Source organism: Chiloscyllium plagiosum, unplaced genomic scaffold, assembly GCF_037043375.1.
Source record: "Chiloscyllium plagiosum isolate Xiang-an unplaced genomic scaffold, Cpla_swu_hap1 HiC_scaffold_29, whole genome shotgun sequence".
In the NCBI taxonomy this organism is placed as follows: Eukaryota; Metazoa; Chordata; class Chondrichthyes; order Orectolobiformes; family Hemiscylliidae; genus Chiloscyllium; species Chiloscyllium plagiosum.
Window position 1 is genome coordinate 34,101,433 of NW_028270167.1, and position 21,635 is coordinate 34,123,067.

Sequence of the window (21,635 nt, forward strand, 5' to 3'; positions counted from 1 at the left end):
CTCTCCTTCAGTATTAATTGAGTACTCAACTCATTCAAGCCGAAACATTTATCTCTCCACAGTTGCTGCTAGACCTGTTGAGCTTTCATAGCAAATTTCATTTTTACTTAAAACTGAGAATTCGGTTTGTGGGACGTTTTAATATATATGTTGAGATATCCAGCAAAGTCGGTCTAAAATAACTTTAAATTAACTTTCAGTTTCAATGGGAGAGTTTCTGAGTATATCTAGCTGTGTGACTAACCCAGTGTCTGAATGATATGGACAATGATAAGGAAGGTGGAAATATACAGTGAGACTAATAATGACTCTCAAGGTTGAGGTGAAAAATAGTTAGATTTTTTTGCCTGAGGATTTTAATGTCAAGCTGAGATTCTCATCCACTTGCATGTATTCACATCTCACTAACACCTAATCTTGTCTCATTTAGATACATGTTGGTATTTTCCCAGGTATCATTGAGAAATGAGACAATACCAGTTTCCTGAGTTGAAAGTCATTAGCAGCTGAAGGTCACTACCATCTTATCCACACATCTGTCTCTTCCCCAAAACCTGTGGTACACTCGCTGGGCACTAGATGCCTGCACTCTCCATTCACAGAGGTTGGCACTGGGACACACACCAGCCTCACCATATCATCATGGCACATCTCGGGTAAACTCTGAGTACAGTGCAGTTCTTCACAAATGCACTTTCACTCACCCACACCTCCCATTGCAATGCTGCAGCCTGGTCGCTTTGCACACAGGGACAGGCACGCAGCTCATGTCTCCCAACAGGATGCATTCTGGGTCTTGGTCTTTTGGCATTCACTTTTCATTTGTTTGGATGCTCACAGCATCCCTGCTTTGCCTTGCTTGGCCTTTACTCAGAACCTACAAGCTCATAGTATTCTCATCTTACATTTTAGTTCAGTCAGAAGGCCAGGCAGCTTGCCATGTTTGCCAGTGCTGAGCAGTCAAGACAGTGGATTTTTTGCTGGATAGCACCATTGACACACCTATAACATGGTTATACCGCCATCACACTGCATGTTCCTTAACCAAATGGCCAGGTCTTAAAATACGAGGTGAGCAGTGATGGCACTGGTCAGTTCAAGGGGCCAGGGTACCACCACTGTCAGTCAAGGGTATCGTCGAATCTCTCTCCAGAGGGTTGGTCACTGTCAGTCAGCAGGTTGGAGCGATTAGGGTCCAGGAATCCCATCGCAATACATTCTGGGGATTGCAGTGTCAGTCTGCAGGTCAGGTCCAGTGAGTCCAGGGATTACTGATACATCAGTCAAGGAATTACAGACAGGTCAGTCAGAGGTCTAATCCATCTTCAATTGCGGTTGTCTTCCACCATGCCCTTCAGGGGAATAGGCCACAGTCAGCAATGAGGATTTGTGTTCTAAACGTCAAGTGGAAAGGGTTATCTAGTGTTGTGTTGGGGAAGTTGAGGATGTCAACTAAGGGGCAATATGCTGGAATCCAGAGCGGACAATCACAGGGACAGGGAGTAAGTCTGCATGTCAGGTGGGTGATCATAGAGAATGGGAGGGCACAAGGTACTTCAGGAAGGAGAGTCATCAATGGTTCTAGGCGTCTAGAATTCCAGGTGAAACCTGTAACTCACTCCATTTCGAGCATGATTGAAGCTTTCCAACTCGCACAATTCTGAATCTTACAATGAAAATCAGAAAAGGCTGCCACCAGACTCAAAGTCGGCAGATTGACTCTGGAGGAATGGGCTCCACCTGTGAATAATACAAGGATCTTCAAGGGGCAACTACATTAAGCAGACAATCTCAGCTTCTAGTTTAAAGACCTCTTCTGCAAATGCACCTTATGCACTGACTAACTACATAAATTACAAAACTTGTCCACATGCAATCCTGACTATGTCACTGATCATTACAAATTGATAAGAGTTATTGCTGTGAAACTGCAGAGCTGTTTTCTTCTCACATTGAACTGGAGCTATATCACAACATGCTCTTAGTTAGAATGCTGCCTTTCACAGATAATATGGGGTTTGGAGGCACGTGGTTACAGTAATCAGGCCAGACATTTTCCCATTGTATTTGTGTGACGAGTTGTGCTATAGTCATCAGCATAAGCTCCAGTGTGTCAGTAGTTCACATAGAGGCATCCATTGATCCTCTTTGTCACAGCCTGCTATGTCCCACTCCATTGGTGACTACACTAAACTGTTGTTCCTGTGACTCTTAACTGCTCACCTTAACTAGGAGCTATTTAATTTCTAATTTTCCCCACAAGGGTTCATTGGAATGATCCCACCACCAGTACCAACCAGAGCAGGGAATATCATAGGCATGTCCAAAGGCACACAGAAATGGATCAGGAAGACCAAGACCAGCAATAACCCCTGGCAGCAGCTCCCCAACCTCCATGTGAAGAGGTTTCAGCAGAAGGTTCCCCTCAGGATATGGAGGAGGTCCTTAATCGACCATCCTTGATGCCAGTTCCATGCGGATGAGTGAGATACCTTGCTGCTGAAGAGGGAGAATGTCCCAACTCACCCTCCCTGATCCACGAGACCCACTGCAGCAGGATTTGTGATCTGAAGGGTTGGGTGGCCCTCAGAATTCCCTCGAAGCTGTGTGGCCATGTCGCTGACCAGATACTCGGACTTTCCGTGCACACTGATCTACATGTGGACATATTGATTCAGTTTCAGAAGTCGCTGCCGTGCATGGGCTTTGAGGGCACTGCACAGCGTCAGGTGGGCCTCTCATCCCAGTGACTGTCAAAGTGGCAGGGTATCCTGTATGGGATCTCTCACTCCTCAACCCACAAATATACCATGGCTGCTACCGATACAGTTTGTGTCAGATCACACTGCCTCATCTCATTTCCCTGTGGCAAAGTTGGTGTTACAGCCAACAAAGCTGGCATCACCCAGGTACAGGGCATTATGGACCATATACCCTGATACATTGGAAGGGCCCTATCACAATGTGGCTGATGTCATCAATTGTTCCGTTCGACCAATGTAGAAGTTACCTCTAATCATCAGTACTACATTTTACCCATTAGTGCCAAGTACCCCAGAACTTGCCAAGGTGCTATTTCCTTGAAAATTCCCAAGTTCCTGTTTCATTTCAAAGGCTAGACTCGTTATAAGGATGGTTGCTGGGAGGCCAGAACTGCAGAGGCTGGAAATCCAAAACAAAGAGAGAAATTGCTGGCAAAACTCAGCAGGGTCACTGGACCCGAAACATTAATTCTGCTTTCTCTCCAAAGATCTGCCAGACCTGCTGAGTTTCTCCAGTGCTTTCCGTTTTTGATTCGTTGACTGTAAGTTTGCTGTTACTTGAAAGTCAAGCAGCCCCAGCATTTTTGTTTGTCTTTCCTTCTTCGCTTTTCCTGTTGTTTAATAAAAATTAATGTTAACAACTGTCTGAGGGCTCTTTCACACCTGATAGTCGACTGTTCAGCAATGACAGGATGTTAGGCAATGATGGATGATATGGTAAATATAGCACTCCTTCCAAACAGGGCTCTATCATCGTTTGACACAACGGAAGTATAGTTTCTGGAGCTTTATTCTTGTCCTTGCAACTGAAATGCCCTGATCAGAGAGATGATTGTTTAAAATGACGATATCTTTACAAAATGATACTCCATTCCCAATGAGAGTCACCATATTACAATGTATCTTTGGGACTTTTTTTTTATCCTGGCCTTTCCCTTGTGTCACAAAGCTAATCCCTTGTTTTTTTCTAAAAGCTGTCCCCTGGCTCAAGGTTACTCTGTCCTTGGTTTTTTTTAGAGGAGTAATAAACCAGGCCAGGCTTCAATCAGTCTAGCTTGGTATGAAAAGGATTTTCAGAGGCCTTTTGTTTATATGGAAACAGATGAGACTTCAGGCCAAAGTGGTCATGTTTTAGAAGTGACCTGTATAACGAAAGGGAAGCGGTCAGCTCTCTAGCTGAGCTGAGCAGTTTTAGTTCAGTCTGACCTGGTGAAAATTTCAACAGGGAGCTGTGTGGAAACTCTCTCTCTCTTTGCTGCCCTTCAACTTCAACCTGTAAGCATGTGTTCCATTTATACTGGGTTTTAAAGGGGGGTTGCTGATTGGGACTGTTGTGTATATTCGGAACAGCATAATTAAATGTAGTTGGATAGGTTGAGTTGTGTAGGGGTTCTTTATTCTGTTTTAGTGTTTAATTGTTCTAATTTTGTGAATACGTTTTTGTCTGTTTTAAAATCTAGTAGTCAACCTAACCAACGTAATCTGTGTAATTTTCACTGTACACTTACCAAAACAAATTGCAAAGATATGGTCTGAATTGCCTGTTTAAGAATGTTTTGAATGGTCTGGCTTAGTCCATAACAGATTGTGGGTTCTTCCGGGATTTTAAACAGTGAGTGGTATGTGCTAGTGTCTTTATTTCAGGTGTTTGTTTGGATGAGTAGACAAAGCTTGGGATAGGAATTGTTCTTTCAGTCGCCAAACGTTTTCTGGGTATGGATGCAGTGACTTTGGAAGTTTTGCAAAAGGTGAATAAGACCAAGTTGCAAGAATCAACAGAGAAGCTGGAATTGGATCTGCCTGCTTCTGTGAGGAAAGGAGAGATAATTACAGCAGTAGCTCAGCATTTAAACTTGCTGGAGAAACCATCAGAATCTTTTGAGATGGCAAGAACTCAATTGCAAATGAAGCAGCTTGAGTTAGAGGCGAGAGATAAGGGCAGAAGAAATGAACAGGTGAGTTACAATTAAATGGAGAAGAGAGGGAAAAAGAGAGAGCAGCAGAGGAGTGGGAAAAAGAGAAAGCAGAGAAAGTAAAAGAGAGAGCTTTTGAATTTCAAACACTGACACTTAAAAAGGAAAGTCAGCTTAAAAGGCTGGAGAGAAAGGCTGAAGGTCAGCTTAGTGAGGAAGAGAGTGAGGATGAGCAAGCCCCTGTTAGTCAGAATCCCAGTGAGTATGTCCAAGTTTGCTTAAGTATGTCCAAGCATTCCCTAAATTTGTTAAGAAGGATATAGGATCTCATTTGAAAAGGTGGCTAAACAAATGCAGTTGGCCAGTGGCAATGTGGGTTTTGTTGATCCAAATGAAACTTGTAGGTAGGGCTCATGAGGTATTTGCATCGTGAGGTATCTGGGGAGTATGAGGAGGTGAAAAAGCCATTTTAAGTGCATATGAGCTTGTACCAGAAGCCTACAGACAATGTTTTAGGAATCTAAGGAGGCACCCAGGTCAAACCTAGATTGAGTTTGAAACGATCAAACAGAGTCATTTTGATAGATGGATAAGAGCTTTAAAGATCGAGCAAACCTATGATGCTCTAAGAGAGGTAATTATTTTGGAGGAATTCAAAAATTCACTGCCTGAAGTAGTGCAAACTCATATGGAAGAGCAGAGAGTTAAAACAGCAAGGTTAGCAGCTGAAGGGACTGATGATTATGAGCTGGTCCATAAAACTCGGTTCGGCTTCCGGAATCAGTTTCAGTCCATGAGACTGGGGGCAATAGAAATTGGGGCAAAGAGAAATCCTCACATGGAAATGGAAAGGTAGACCTCAGTGAAGATCATAAAGATAACTACCACAGGGTAAAAAAGAAACCCTTGAGGGGGACAAAAAAGATAAAAGTCTCCGGTGTTTTCATTATAATAAAGTTGGCCACACAAATCACAGAGTTGGTGGGCGAGGAGAAAGCCAGATGTAGGAAAACCAGACAAGCCTGGAAGGTTTGTTGCACTAGTAACTAAAAGCACAAGGTAAGTTAGACAACTGCCTCAGAGTGTACAAGATGATCAGAAGTTGATTAAGGAAGAAGTACTAGATCTGCTTAAAAAATATACATGCAAGGGTAAAGTTTATTCACATAGGCCAGGAGTAGTTGGTAAGGAGGTTACAATATTAAGGGACACAGGATCCTCTCAGTCTGTGATACTGAAGGTTGAGGAGATATGCACTCCTGAGGGACTATTGCCAGAAAAGGTACTGGTAACAGGAATTCATGTTGAGACAAAAAGTGCTCAGTTATGTAAAGTGAGGCTAGAGAGTCCAGAGAAGAGTGGAGAATTTGTGATAGGAGTACTAAGCAAACTCTCAGCTCCAGAAATACAATTTGCCCTTGCAAATGACATAGCGATTCACTGGTAGGCGTGCTGCCTAGCCTAGTTGAAAAGCCAGTGAAGTCGCAGGTAACTGAAAACATGGCGAATGTTTTTCCAGGAATTTTCCCTGATTGTTTGATCACAAGATCACAGAGACACAAGCTGAAGCAGGAGAGATCAAAAGGCACAGATAAGGAAGCTGACATAGCTTTATCCGAGACTTTCTTTGATCAGATAAATGGAACAGAGAAGGAGCAAATAGGTAAACATGCAAGTATCTTAAGCTCTGCTAAACTGATTGAGTTACAGCAGAAAGATGGAGTTAAAACAGTTATATCAAAGGGCATTTACTCAGAAAGAAAGTGAATGCATTCCTGTGTGTTATTGCTTCACAAATGATGTCTTAATGAGGAAATGGAGACCATCACACATTCAAGCAGATGAGAAATGGGCAGAGATTCATCAAATTGTTTTGCCCGTAGAGTATAGAAAGGAGGCGCCGTGAGTGGTGCATGAGCTACCTCTTAGAGGTCATTTAGGGGTGAGGAACACTCAAGCTAAAATACAAAGACATTTTTACTGGCCTGGACTACGCAAGAATGTAATTGAATTTTGCCAGGCATGTCATACATGTCAGCTAATTGGAAAAACACAGGCAATAATAAAACCTGCACCTTTAATATCTATTCCAACATTTGAGTTTGCAAGAGTCTTGATTGATTGTGTAGGTTCCCTACCTCAAACAAAAAGTGGGAATAAGTATTTATTAACAATAATGGATGTGTCAATTAGATTTCCAGAGGCAATCCCATTATGCAACATTATAGCTAAAAGGGTTGTAGAAGAATTACTTAATTTTTTTTACTAGATATGGATTACCAATAGAGATCCAGTCAGATCAAGGCTCAAACTTCACATCCAAACTATTCAAGGAGGTTATGGATAACTTGGGAATAAAGCAATTCAAATCTACTGCATACCACCCGGAATCACAGGGAGCGCTAGAGAGATGGCATCAAACACTAAAGATCGTGTTAAGGGCTGCGAACAGAGATGCACCGAGTGAATTGACCAAATTCAGTCCATTTGAATTAATTTTTGGGCATGAGGTAAGAGGACCGTTAAAATTGATTAAAGAGATATTAATAAATCAGAATTCAGAGACCACCCATTTGGACTATGTGTCAAATTTTAGTGAACAATTAAATAGAGCTGGAGAGTTGGCTGGACAGCAGCTAAAAATATCACAGCATATGATGAAACAGATAAGAAATCACAAATTCACAATTTTGCAATTGGAGATAAGGTATTGGTGTTACTTTAACAGGTGAGCCTTTAAAAGCAAGGTTTAGTGGACCTTATCAAATTGAGAAGAAATTGAGTGAGGTGAACTACTTGGTAAGGACTCCAGACAGGAAGAAATCTCACAGAGTGTGTCATGTGAATATGCTCAAAGGTATTTTGATAGGGAAGGAAAGCAAGAGGAGAAGGTGTTAATGACTACAGCACTGAAGGAATAACCAAGTTCAGATGATTCTGAATTGGACATTCCTCAAATCAAATTGGACAATGCAGGAGTTGTCAAAAATCGGGATAAATTATTGAGCTACCTTCCACAAGAAAATCAAAATTACCTGAAAGAGTTATTATTGTCACATGGGAGTTATGCAGAAACAAACTGGGAAGTACTAACCTAAATGTGCATGATGTGGATATAGGAGATGCTGTTCCGATTAAGCAACATCCTTATAGGCATCACCCTCTAAAGTTGGCACAGGTTCAGAAGGAAAGAGAGCGTATACTCCAAGATGGCATAATTGAAGTGAGTTACAGTGACTGGAGCGCACCCATAGTAATGGTGCCAAAGCCAGTTACAAAGGCTGATGCATATCCAATTCCACGGTTGGAGGACTGTGTTAAAAAAGTGGGACAAGCAACTTAATTTCCAAGTTGGACTTGCTCAGAGGCTACTGGCAAGTACCTCTGTCAGAGAAAGCAAAGGCAATTTCAGGTTTCGTTATGCTAAATGGACTATAACAGTTCAAAGTCATGCCACTTGGTAAGAAAAACACTCTAGCCACATTTCAGAGACTGACTAATAAGTTCATTGCTGGTTTACCCAACTGTGTGATGTATATTGATGACCTGGTGATTTTTACTCACTCATGGAAAGAACATTTACAGCATTTATCAGACTTGTACAATCGATTTTGGAAGGCAGGCTTGGTGGTAAACCTAACTAAAAGTGAATTTGCCAATGCCCAAGTCACCTTCCTGGACCATGTTATTGGACATGGACAAATGGCCCCACGAGATGTAAAGACTAAAGTAATTGGGGAATTTCCCACACCGACAAAAATAGCAGTACTACAGTTCCTGGGGTTGTGTGGATTTTACTGGAAGTGTGTGCTAAACTTTAGCAGTGTGGCTGCTCCACTCACCGAATTGCTAAAAAAGAGCAAGATGTTTCAGTAGACAACAGACTGTCAAAAGGCATTTAACAGCCTACAAACTGTGTTAACCACTGCCCAGTGTTAGCCACACCTGATTACACAAAGCCTTTCAAGATGGCTATCGATGCCAGTGATGTGGGTGTCAGTGCGGTGCTCCTGCAGGAGGATGATGAGGGAATAGAAAGACACATTGGGTATTTTTCCAGCAAGTTGAATGTTCATCAATAGAAATATGCAATGGTGCAGAACGAGACCTAAAGCTTGGTGTTGGCATAACAACATTTCAGTGTCTATGTTACTAGCAATGCATCTGAGACCCATTGGCATTTGTGGAAAAATTTAAGGACAAAAATGCCAGCCTGTTTAGATGGAGATTGTTGTTACAGCCATTCAATTTGACAACTGTGCAGGTGACAGGTCACGAAAACATGATTGCTGATGTGTTATCGAGACTCGAATGAGATACAAAGGCATTCGGTGATGGGTGTACTGCAGCCTGAATTTGCATAGGGTTGTGCATGTTTGTAAGTTTATAGTTAGTATAGTGTCTATGTGTGTGTTTAGACTACTAACCAGGTTTTGAAGGGTTAAAATGGAGTCATCTTTTGGTATTGGTGGATTTTTTTTAAGGGGGGAGGTGTCACAAAGCTGTTCCTTGGCTCAAGGAGACTCTGCCCTTGATTTTTTTCAGAGGGGCAGTAAACCAGGCCGGGCCCCGATCGGTCTGGTTTGGTACAGAACTGAAATGGAATTTGAGAGGCCTTTTGTTTATCTGTAAACAGATGAGACTTCAGGCCAAAGTTGTCATGTTTTAGAAGTGACCTGAATAAAGAGAGGGGAGTGGTCAGCTCTCTAGCTGAGCAGTTTTAGTTCAGTCTGACCTGGTGAGAAGTTCAACAGGGAGCTGTGTGGAAACTCTCTCTCTCTCTCATTCTGCCCTTCAACTTCAGCCTGTGTTCCATTGATACCGGGTTTTAAAGGGAGTTTGCTGATTGGGACTGTTGTGTATATTCGGAACAGCATAATTAAGTCTAGTTGGATAGGTTGAGTTGCATAGGGGTTCTTTATTCTGTTCTTTGTGTTTCATTGTGTAATTTTGTGAATACATTTTTGTCTGTTTTAAAATCTAGTAGTCAACCTAGCCAACGTAATCTGGGTAATTTTCACTGTACACTTACCGAAACCAATTGCAAAGATATGGCCTATTTAAGAATGTTTTGAGTAGTCTGGCTTAGTCCATAACATTTGTCTGGATACAGTTTCAGGGAGGAAGCCTGCTCTCTTGTGCAGTGTGTTCACTTTGAGGGTTTGGCCGGACAACTCTGGAGATGATTGTGGCTCAAGAGTCCCGACATGATCAGAGCGACCTTGTGTCTTTGGCTTGAGCAACCACAGGGATGTGGGGGCTGCAGGGAGGGCAGAGGTGAAGAGACCAGTGTCTAGAGTGTCCTGAGAGTCTGCTGGACCCATCATCCCTTTGCGGCTGCCTACCTGTCCACGGAGACAACCAAACACACATGGGCCACAGCCAGCATGGCAGAGATGAGAGTGGGAGACTGCTCCAACCTTTGATCCAGTTTACCAAATGTCTCTGACAAACCTCCCTGCTGCGCCCATGTCTGATTGTACATTTGCGTGATATTATTAACAGCCAATGGCGTGGGGTCTTCTCCTACCTGGTGCTGAGAAGGTGTGTGGACTTTGGCAGTCCATGCCAGCCGCAGACACATAGCAATGATGTGTTTACCAGAATGTGCTCCCAAGTCCAATCTGGATGAAGTGCTTGCTTTAAGTGTCAGTATCCAAACTGGTGGAGAGCGCAGGAGATAGACTAGCCTGTGCTTTCCATGAGGAATCTGTGGCTTCTCCCTCAGAGCTGGACAAGGAGCTGGCAGCTGATGTCTGTCTGAATGCTGATGGTGCATACAGAAGACAAGGGAGAGAGTGAGCTACACCATAATAGGATGGGAGAGGGCAGGGAGGCTTGAAACTGTTTGGCACTCTCACCGAATTCTAACAAGCCTCAAGAAGCCCCTCATAACAGATGTAAAATGGAAAGTCAGCCACCCCACTCCCTGTATTATGTTTCATTCATTCATCGCATATGGGAATCACCAGCTGGGTCAGCTTTTGAGGCCCATCTCTAATTGCCCAGAGGGTAGTTGGGAATCAACCACATCACAGTGGTGCTGGAATCACATGTAGGCTGGACCAGGTAAGGATGGCAGATTACTGCACCTAAAGACGATTAGTGAAGCAGCTGGGTTTTCTATCGGTCTCCTCTGGGCTGTCTGTTTATCTTCTCGATTATTATTGAATTAAAATTTCACCATCTGCCACAATTAGGTTCGAACCTTGAGCATTAACCTGGGGTTCGGGATTACTGATCCGGTGACATTATCACTGCAGCATCGCTTCCTCTCGATTGCTCTTGAGAAGGTGATGAGCTGCCCACTTGAATCATTGCAGTCCATCTGCTGTAGACTGACCTGCAATGCTCTGAGCAGGGTGTTCCAGGATTTCGAGCCAGCCACAGTGAAAGGATGGCAATATGTTCCCAAGCCAGGATGCTGAGTGGCTTGGAGGGGAGCTTGCAGATAGTGGTGTTCCTCTGTATCTGCTGCCCTTGCCCTTCTAGCTTAGATTCCCTACAGTATGGAAACAGGTCCTTCGGCCTAACAAGTCCACACCGACCCGCCGAAGAGCACCTATCCAGCCCCATACCCCATCCTATATTTACCCCTGACTAATGCATCTAACACAATGGGCAATTTAGCATGGTCAATTCACCTGACCTGAACATCTTTGGACTGTGGGAGGAAGCCGGAGTACTCGGAGGAAACCCACACAGACACGGGGAGCATGTGCAAACTTCACACAGACAGTTGCCCAAGGCTGGAATCGAACCCGAGTCCCGAGCGCTGTGAGGCTGCAGTGCTAACCATTGTGCCAGCCAAATGAAATGGTTCTAGATGGTAGCAGTTGTGGGTTTGAAAGACGATATCTAAGGAGCTGTGGAAAATTTCTGCATCTTGGAGGTAGTACACATTGCTAGTACTAAGCTCAGTGCTGGAGGCAGTGGATGCTTAAGGATGTGATGCACATTAATTGTCATGGGTGGTGTCAAGTTTTTTGAATGGTGTTGGAGTTGCACCCATCCAGGCAAGTGGGCAATGTTCCATCAATTCCCAACTTGTGCTTTGTGGATGGTGGGCAGGCTTTGGGGGTCAGGAGGTCAGTTACTCACTGTAGGATTCCTGGCCTGTGTCCTGGTCATGTAGCCACTTTATTTATCTGGGGATTTCTGTTCAGTTTTCAGTCAGTGGTAAACCCCAGGATGTTATTATGGCCCTCATGACATATTTGAGGGCCATTGTCTCCTACAATGTGGGAAAACGAGGGATTGAGTGAGATTGGGAGATTGGAGGGTCTGGAATGTTTGGTATTGCTGGTGCAGATACAGAAAGGTGTGAGGTCCCAAATGAAAAGTACAGAGAGTAGGAAGGATTTGCATGATGATGGACGAGAGCCATTGAGCGGCAATGCTGCAAGAAATAATGAGAGCTGCAGACCATGAATTTTAGTGGGCGGTGGGTGAGGTGGCAGAGTTAGAATGAGTGTGGGGTATCAGAGAGAAGACGGGTGGCACTTACCCTGCGGTGTGCGGCAGGTCATTGACCTTCTCACAGCATTCGGGACCTTCCACTGAACCATGGAAGTGGCAGTGACCTGGTTGGCACTGTCTGATGCCATGGTGTCCTCTGGCAGTCCTAGGAAAGAGGATAGCCCTCCTCATTACCATCTGGTGCTCCGAGACCTCCATGTCCTTGACAGCAAAATGGGGCATGAAACTGCCGCTCTCTGACACTGTGCAGCGAAGGGCAATTCCAGGTTTGAGGCATTTGAAGTGGTGCACAGCCAGAGTTAAAATATGGCGCCATGAAGACTGCACAGTCTAGGGATCGGAAAGCACATCCTTCATGGCCTAGCACAACTGTCCATGAAATTCCTCAAAATCGACAGTTAACGAACAAATGGGAAAAATCAACCCAAGGATTGTTTGATCCAGGGAAGTTGGTACTGCCCACAGCTTTGGATGTCACATGTCTTCATCCCTTTTAACATGACAATGACCAAAAAATTAATCATGTGTACCCTTTTGCTTTTCCAGATAAAGATTGTCCAAGAAGAGCTCCCAGGAAGAAATGTACACCTGACAGTTGAGGATGCTCCATTGGAGAAGCCATGTCTTAAAGCAAAGGGTGAGGGAGAGAGAAACAAAGGTATGACTTTCTCAACATCACACATCCAACCTGCCAATGAATTAGCACCAAACAATTGGAATGCTAAATGAAGGTAATTCAAAATAGGCCAGAAGGATTTAGTAGAAATTACAAGCTGTATGGAGGTAAATGCAATACTACTGTTATCTCCTCAATTTTGATTAATTCAAGTCGCCCTTTTTGTGACCAACATGATTGCCACCTTTCGAGGAACTGTTTTACACAGAGAGCATGTATCAGATTCCTTTCTCTGCTTACACATCTCTGAAGTTACATGGCACTTGCTCCTACCTTAAAGCTGCACTGTGAGTGAAAATTTGCTTGTAAATATTGATATGGCATTTTACTCAGAAGTTACATTATAGAACACAAATTCATTTCATTATTCTGTCATTAATAGATAAACTGAGTAAAAATGAAAGGATACAATAATTATGCCTTAGGGTAAAGCTTAAGTGCTTTTCACAGTGGTTTCTGTCCACTAACTCCACCTAACTGATCTCCAAATACAAAAAAGGTTAAGCAATTACCAAAAACGTCATTTGAAAGGTTTGGAAATGTTAACACTGGTCATGTTAACTCAGCATTACACAATCTACAAGATGACCTTCCACCATCTAACTAGAACTCCAAGTTTGCAAGATGGTTTCATATTGTCAATTTTGGAGGCAAACTAGAGGCCAATAATTAGATATTGTTATATTGGCAACTCTTGCTTGTTACTATAAAATATGATAGGTTTTATCCTCTTCAAATAAATAGTTTTGGAAATGGAACAATTTGGCAACAAAATGGATTTGGCAAAAGGAGATTTTACGTTTAAAAGATGCAACAAGATCAAAATAATGTTCCTTATCATGAGCCAGAAAATGTGCAACCCAAAAGCACTTCGAAGAATGGAATATTGGAAGGCAGTTTGATCTGTGGTTACTACTTTCATATAGTTCGATGAACATGAAGATATGTTTTCAGTCACATTCTGTGCAGTAATTTTAAAGTTGCGAAACCAGTCAGTTCCTAGGTGTGACAAAAATAAATAACACTTTGTATAATTGATGACATGATAGTGAAATTCTCAGCGTATTGCATGTGAATAACTTTGACTGTCATTAACTTTAACTTAATGACAGTTAAAGTTCTTCACATGCAATACACTGTCAAAAAACACATCACATAATGGAAAATTAAAAACATAATTTACTTTGGTCTTTGCACAATTAGATATTTAATCTCACATCAAGTAAAATTAAACATGGGGTAATAGAGAATCCATTTATTATTATTGTTATCTATGTACCCAAAAATAAATTGAGAGACTAAATTTTAATGTAACTTTTACATTTTTTAAGTCACAGAGCATTGTTTTTGTTCCTGGTAGTACTGAGAATCTATAGGAAAATTGTAACCTTTGTCAGACAGTCTTCAAATTTTCCTTCATAGTAAGTAGCATCTTACATGATGCTGTGCAGGGATCAACCAGATTGTGCAACATTAAGGCTGATTCAGCCGTGAGATCATCTGAGAAAGGAAGCAGGGTAAAAGGAAGCACTGTGGTTTTAGAACAATGCTTCTTTGATAAATGGAACTTCAACAGTTTAACAACTTTAACAGTTCTGATTATGATCTGTGTCTTTTCTTAATCTAATAATGCGCAGTCAATAGAAAATTAACTGAGCAGAAAGAAGGTTTAATTTACAGGAGAGAAACCCAACAGGAACTCTACTATTCCTTAATTTTAGTGTTCAGAAGCTAAGTTGTCCTTAAGTACTTCTGCATAATATTCTGAATTTAATCAAATTCCATAAACAAAAGTCATTTTAGCAAAGTGCTAAACAACGAAAACAAATATTATTAAAGAATGGAAGATTGCAAATTCATTTAATATGTTCTTCAAGCTTATAATGTTTTGGCCCTCACAATGACAAAGCGTTCTGAACTTGTTGGTACAGAATATTGTATGTTTTCTATGACAGGGGTCTTAAAACAGCCTCCTTCTGCACCATTACAAAAAAAACTGGCAATTCTTCTGTGACATTCAGTCCATCTAGATTTATGTATGTAATGTGATTCTAATTTCACCCTCCCACCATCGCTCCCCATTTCAGCCTCTAATTGTTTCAAAGAATCCAGAGATTTGGCTTCTGTTGGTCTTTTGGGAAATTTACATGTTGATCAATCTTTGCGTGAATAGAAAGTTCCTGATATCAGCTCTAAAACTATCTCTGTTCTTTAGGGGAATGGAAATGTGACTGGAAAGGAGGGAGTTGTGGCCCTAGTTGACTTTGAACTGAGTGGTTTGCTGCCAAGTGCATTGCTGAAGCTCTGGAGACATTTTGGCCAGAGAATTCCTTCCCTAAAGAGATTAGCAAACCAGGTGGAATTTTACAACAGTCAGTGGTAGTTGTCATGAGACTAGTTTTCTACTGCATATTTAGTGATTTAATTTAATTTCCACAAGCTACCATGATGGGATTTGAAACAACATTCCTTTACCAATAGTCTGAGCATCTATGCTTTCTAGCCTAGTGACATTACCAGTACACCATCCCTATTGTGGCTCAGTGGCTAGTACAGCGCCAGGGATGGAGGCTCAATTCCAGCATTGGGTGACTGTCTGTGTGGGAGTTTGCACATTCTCCCTGTGTTTACGTGGGTTTCCTCCGGGTGCTCTGGTTTCCTCACATCATCCAAAGATGTGCAGGTTAGGTGGATTGGCGATGCACTGTGGATCAGTGGTTAGCACTGCTGCCTCACAGCACCAGGGACTCAGGTTCGATTCCAGCATTGGGCAACTGTCTGTGTGGAGTTTGCACATTCTCCCCATGTCTGCGTAGGTTTCCTCTAGGTGCTCTGGTTTCCTCCCACAGTCCAAAGATGTGCAGGTTAAGGTGAATTGGCCATGCTAAATTGTCCATAGTGTTAGGTGCATTAGTCAGGAATAAATATAGGCTAGGAGAATGTGTCTGGGAGGGTTGCTCATTTGGAGAGCCGGTGTGGATTTATTGGGCCAAATGGCCCAGTAGGGATTCTAATCTAATTTGAGTCCAGGAATGTGTAGGCTAGGTGGGTTAGCCATGGGAAATGCAAGATTATAGAGATTGGGGGGTGGGGTGGGAGGGATCTGAGTGAGGTGCTCTTCAGAGGGTCAGCATCGACTTAATGGGCCAAGCGGCCTGCTTCTACAGTGCAGGGATTTTATGATTAACTATATTCTTTGAATGAGTTTAGAATTACTTTGCAAAATGACTTTTTCTATACTCTTACATATCTTACTCTTTCTGTGATCTTTTCGTTCCTCCACTTTCCCTAAGAGGTTCATGTTCCTCCATTTAAGTCAACCCTCTGACACTGACCATCAATTTGAATCTCCTCTCTGCATGACTTCTGACACATCTTTCTTGTTACTTGTTCATCAGAACTGGAGATACTAGTTAAGGTGACACTGAATGCTTATATCCTCCACATTTTTCTAATCAGTTGTAATTTTGACATTCGTTGCATGCAGATTGTTGCTCCATTTTGGTTGGACAGAATTAACCTCAAATACAAAATGAACACTACAACCTTTTTCAGTTTCTTCCACTATTTAAACACCATCCCAATGTATGAACACCAGCTGTCTTCCCTTCCTCTGCTCAGCACTATCTTTGCGCTGCTACATCTTTCTGACACCTCCTGTTATGACTAAACTGCCCTTGAGCTGCCTGTCACTACTGTGCCTTGTGTTTCTGCTTCCAGTTTGAAACAATCAAAAACGAAGACCCAAAATCTGAGGCACCCCATTTTCCACCAAGTTAACATGGATCGTCTCATGATTACACATTATTACCTAACGTGCAGTCACTTTCTTATATACTCACTGAGTTTATCCTGAGTCCCTGCTGCTTTCGTAGTCTTTGATGTGAAACTTTACGATAAGTCTTTTAGAAATTGAGAGGTTTACTGCACAGAGCTTCCAACCTCTTTGGGTTGAACAATGTGGTGGAAGTCACTCAGGAAGGAACTACCTCCCACCACCACCCCGCCCCACAATTGACTAATGATAATCAGGCTATTGTATCTGTAATCCTCAGGTTTGGTACTGATGTACAAATTTCATATTTGCACATGTCTGTACTGTCACCCTTCATTGAATCTGGACATCATAATTGCCGAGTTCCAAGGTACTAATAGCATCTTAGTATCTCCTAATAAGGTGTAGGAGTACAACTAGGCTTTTTGGTCAATCGAGCTCCACCTCATTATTCAATGAGTTCATGGCTGATCTGGTAATCATTAATTCCACTTTCCTGCTTTATCTTCATCACCCTTAATTCCATTACTCACTGAAACTCTGTCTATCTCAACCTTGAAAATACTGAGCAACTAAGCTTCAACTGCCTTCTTTGTTAAATAATTCCATAGATTCACTATTTTCAGAACTAACCTGTCTAACATCTAACCTGTCCCGGCCCGTTAGAATTATATAGGTTCCTATGAGATCCTCCCTCATTTTTCTAAACCCCAGTCAATACAATCCCAACTGAATATTTTCAAAAGCATAATCTTTTGGATTAAAAAGATTGGGTTTTATTCACTGTGAAGACTTATACCCCATGATTTATGGTATTTAAAAGATAGTTCCTTAAAACTTTGCAAATGTTCTTGAATGTCTTTGTTAAATTTGCCAGCAGCACTTTGTAAAGATTAATGCCTATTCCTCAGGACTGATGAATCGTTTTCATTTTATTTTATTTAGATCTTGCAACGCTACCCATCACCCACTTGATTGTTCTGTGGCATGGCTACCATCTTTGACATCTGTATGGCCAATAACTGCAGGGCCAGCATTCCTAGAACAGCTCCCTCATCAGGCTATTGGAAGTAAGATAGCAGCTGGAACTTGGGTTTTTTTAGTGGATTGACTTCAATGGCCATTTAAAAGATGGTGGGGGTGGTATTTCATACCACAGGAGCAGGTGGACTGAACCTGGGTCTCCTGGTCCAGAGGTATGGACATTACCACTGTATCACAATTGCCCAATCAGCTGGCATATTTAAGAGGTTAGAGTTATGCTTGACTTATCTGGATCTTCCATTAAATCCACCTGGAATACCTGCATTGATTTCTGAGCACTGCAGCTCAGGAAATAGAACCTGGCTTTGGAGGCTGCAGTATCAATTGATCAGAATGATCCAGGACTTAATGGGATAAATGGAGGACAAGTTGTATACAGCAGGCTTTGCTGGCTTTTCAGCAAATTGACAGACTTCCCTTGCCTGTATCCAGCTGTAGAATTTACTTCCATTATTTTACCTTGTGTTATTCCTTTCTATTTCGTACACATTTACTCAGGGTCTGTATGAATTTTCTCCATGTTTTTCTAAGCTAGATCTGTGATTAAAAGCACTTGGTAATTTAGTGATTCTGTTGCAAAAGGTTTTTGTAATAATCCAGAGAACTTGAGTTCAAATCCCATTGTGTTTTGGGAAGGTGAACAGATTCAGTGTCTGTATTCATGAGTGTGAAGATGTCAGATTACCTGGAAAATGCAGCTTGGTTTATTACATGAAGACAACCTGATGTCCTGTCTGATTCCAGTCTCTCAAAAAATTGGTTAATTCTTAACTACCCCTGGCTTGGGCCTAAAAGGTCTTTCAATTACATCAAACTGTTATGACAATTATATCCTATGTCAGTTCAAGTGATAGATAGCATACCACCTCGTATCCTTGGAATCATAGAATCCCTACAGTTTGAAAGCGGGCCAATTGACCCATCTAGTCCACATTATGAAGAGCATTCCTCCCAGATCCATCCCTGTAACCTTGCATTTCTCATGGCCAATCCACCTAACCTGTACATCTTTGGACTGTGGGAGGAAACATAGCACCTAAAGGAAACCCATGCAGACACGGGGAGAATGTGTTAACTCCATACAGACAGTCACTGGTGCTGTGAGGTAACAGTGCTAATCACTGAGCTACTACACCACCCAATTGCATTCTAAAAACATATTGATCATTCATGTTGAGTTACTCGTAAGTATGTAAGTTAGCTCACTGAGCTTGAAGGTTGGTTTTCAGATGCTTCATCACCATACTAGACAACATCATCAGTGAGAGTCACTTATCACCAACATGAGCTACAAATCTTCTCAGAAATGTGTTACTCATGTTAAATGTCCTTGCTGAGCTAGCCATTGAAGTCCAAGAATCATAGCCTTCTCCCACAGTGAGTGTACTGACCTCAACTGACCTTGATCAATTAGCTGGTCTCCAGCATTGACTTATGTATGAAGTTGTCAAAGCATCCAAAAACAATGAATTAAATGACCAGATAAGAACATCAGAAATATATAAATTTGAGACAGGAGTAGGCCACTCAGCTCATCAATCCAGCTCTTCCTTTCAATAAGATCATGGTTGATCTTATTACTTCATATTCCCACGTACTGCAGACAACTTCCCACCCCCTTCTTTATGAAGAATCTATCCCTCTCTGCCTGGTCCAAAAACAATCACAGACTCTGTTTTGAGAGAGTTCCAAAGATGCATGACCAACTTTGAGAAAATAATTCTCCTTATCTCTGTCTTTGCAAGGCCTTATTTTGAAAGTGTGACCCTGGTGTTAGATTTATCCAAAAGAGGAAACATACTCTCTACATCCACCCTGTAAAGACTCCCTAAGATCTTATCAATAAATAAGAACTGGTATTTGTCTGCAGCCTTCAATACAACCATAGCTAGACCTGGGCTCCATTTTGACTGAGGACGCCAGAAAGAAATCTTAACCTTCTGCTCAAAATGGTGGCAACAGGTCAATGCAGCTCTCCCTCAGTTATATTGCACAAGTGTCAGTCCAGAATGCATGCTCATCTCTGGAATGAGCCCTGAAAGCATAAACCTGTGATACAGAAAACAAGAGTGCCACCCACTGAACCACATCTAACCCTTCAATGCTAAATTAAACCTCTCTTGTTTACCTCGTAGGCTTAACTAACAAGTTCCAGGTGATCCCAATGGAGATGCTTCACGAAGGCAGAAGACACAATCACCATATTTTCTCATTTGAATAAAGACATAAAACACGCTACTGTTTGACTGAATCTCATGCATCAGTTTATTGATTCTAGACATATTCAACTGGGCAGGGGAAAACTCTAAGTGGGCAGTTTAGATCACCTCAGCTGAAAGAGTCAATATCAATTTGTATCATCTCCTGATTCGGGACGCCATTTTGGACGCATTGTGGCTCAATGCTTTTAAAGTAGTTCTTAAAACAATTTGAAGTGGAACGTAAGCTTGATTGAGTTTTTTTGGAGAATTGACCAAGATAATTGATGAAGTGGATTTTGCTTACATGGACTTTAGCGAGGCCTTTGCCAAGATCCCTCATGTCAGGCTGGTACAGAAAGTGAAGTCTCATGGGATCTGCAATGAACTGGTAAGATGGCTACAGAATTGTCTTGGTCATAGAAAACAGGTATTGTGGTGGGAAGGGTGTGTTCTGACTAGAGATCTGTGACTAGTGGTGGTCTGCAGGAATCAATACTGGCACCCCAGTCTTTTGTAATATATATTAAATAAGTTGGCAAAAAATGTAGGTGGTCTGACTAGTAAGTTTGCAAATTACACGATGATTGGAGGAACTGCAGATAGTGAGGAGGTTTGCCAGAGTTTTGTGGACCAGAGCAGACCCACTCAAAACATTGCAAGAAGTTGCCCAGACCCTAACTTTGCTAGTTATTGTAAGCAGTTGTAACACGGATATTCCAGGAGAGATGCTGCTGGTTAAACCACTTGGTTTTAAACAACATCGCATTTATTTATAAGGTTACTGAATGAAACACAAACAAAAGAGAACAAGATACAGAATAACTTAACCTATCCAAAACCCCAGCAGATTTTACTGACTTAATGATGCTGTTACAAATACTTGCAACAATCCCTATAAACACCTCTTGGCACAAAAGGTAAAATCAAACACAGGGTCTTACAGGAGAGAGAGAGAGAGAAGTGGCAGCATGGAACATCCTCTTCCATATAGCTGTTTCTTTGATCAGCAACTTCGAAGCATTACTGCTTGCCAACCAAACCAAATCAGAGAAAAGCTGAGAACTGGCCACTCTCTTTTCATTGTGCAAGTGCTTTTTTTTCAAAAGTGTATTGTCTGAAGCAATTAGCAATAATCAAATTTGCCCTAAAACCCATCCAAGAGGATTTTCCTGATGAAGGGCCTATGCCAGAAACGTCGATTTTCCTGCTTATCGGCTGCTGCCTGACCTACTGTGCTTTTCTAGCACCACACTCTTGACTAAAACCCATCCAAGGCAGACTTTTTAGAATCTCACTGAAAAGAAAGCCAAGGACAGTATAACATTGTCAAAGGAGCAGCATCATCACATCTTCCCCGTTAAAGAAATGAACCATCAATAGCCAAAGATGGCTTCATTTCAAAACCTCCTCATCCTTAATTTTTAGTACACTACAACACATATATACATCACCTTGACAACAATCATCTAAACATGCACTACTACACTCTTTCAGTCTGTTTTACTCCTGCCACCAAATGCCTCCATTCCTCATTGAAGTCTCGACAATGCGTCGGCAGTCACGTTTTCTCGTCCTGCCACCTGCACAATTGCCAAAGTGAATGGCTGTAACAAGAAGCTCCACCGTGGGCGGCACGGTGGCCCAGTGGTTAGCACTGCTGCCTCACAGCGCCAGAGACAAGGGTTCAATTCCCACCTCAGGCGACTGACTGTGTGGAGTTTGCACATTCTCCCCGTGTCTGCGTGGGTTTCCTCCGGGTGCTCCGGTTTCCTCCCACAGTCCAAA

At 42.1% G+C, this 21,635-nt stretch overlaps 1 protein-coding gene across 1 annotated transcript in view; it reads left to right on the forward strand.

Annotated features, from left to right (window-relative positions):
* The window catches only part of LOC148142281 (uncharacterized), a 59,206-nt gene extending 39,327 nt beyond the window's left edge, over positions 1–19,879 (forward strand). The window contains exons 7-9 of the mRNA XM_087976564.1: positions 12,701–12,812; positions 17,551–17,675; positions 19,785–19,879. Of these exons, the coding sequence (XP_087832690.1) occupies positions 12,701–12,753 (53 nt within the window). The 3' untranslated portion in view covers positions 12,754–12,812; positions 17,551–17,675; positions 19,785–19,879. The remainder of the gene's footprint in view (positions 1–12,700; positions 12,813–17,550; positions 17,676–19,784) is intronic.
* Positions 19,880–21,635: the final 1,756 nt, after the last annotated feature.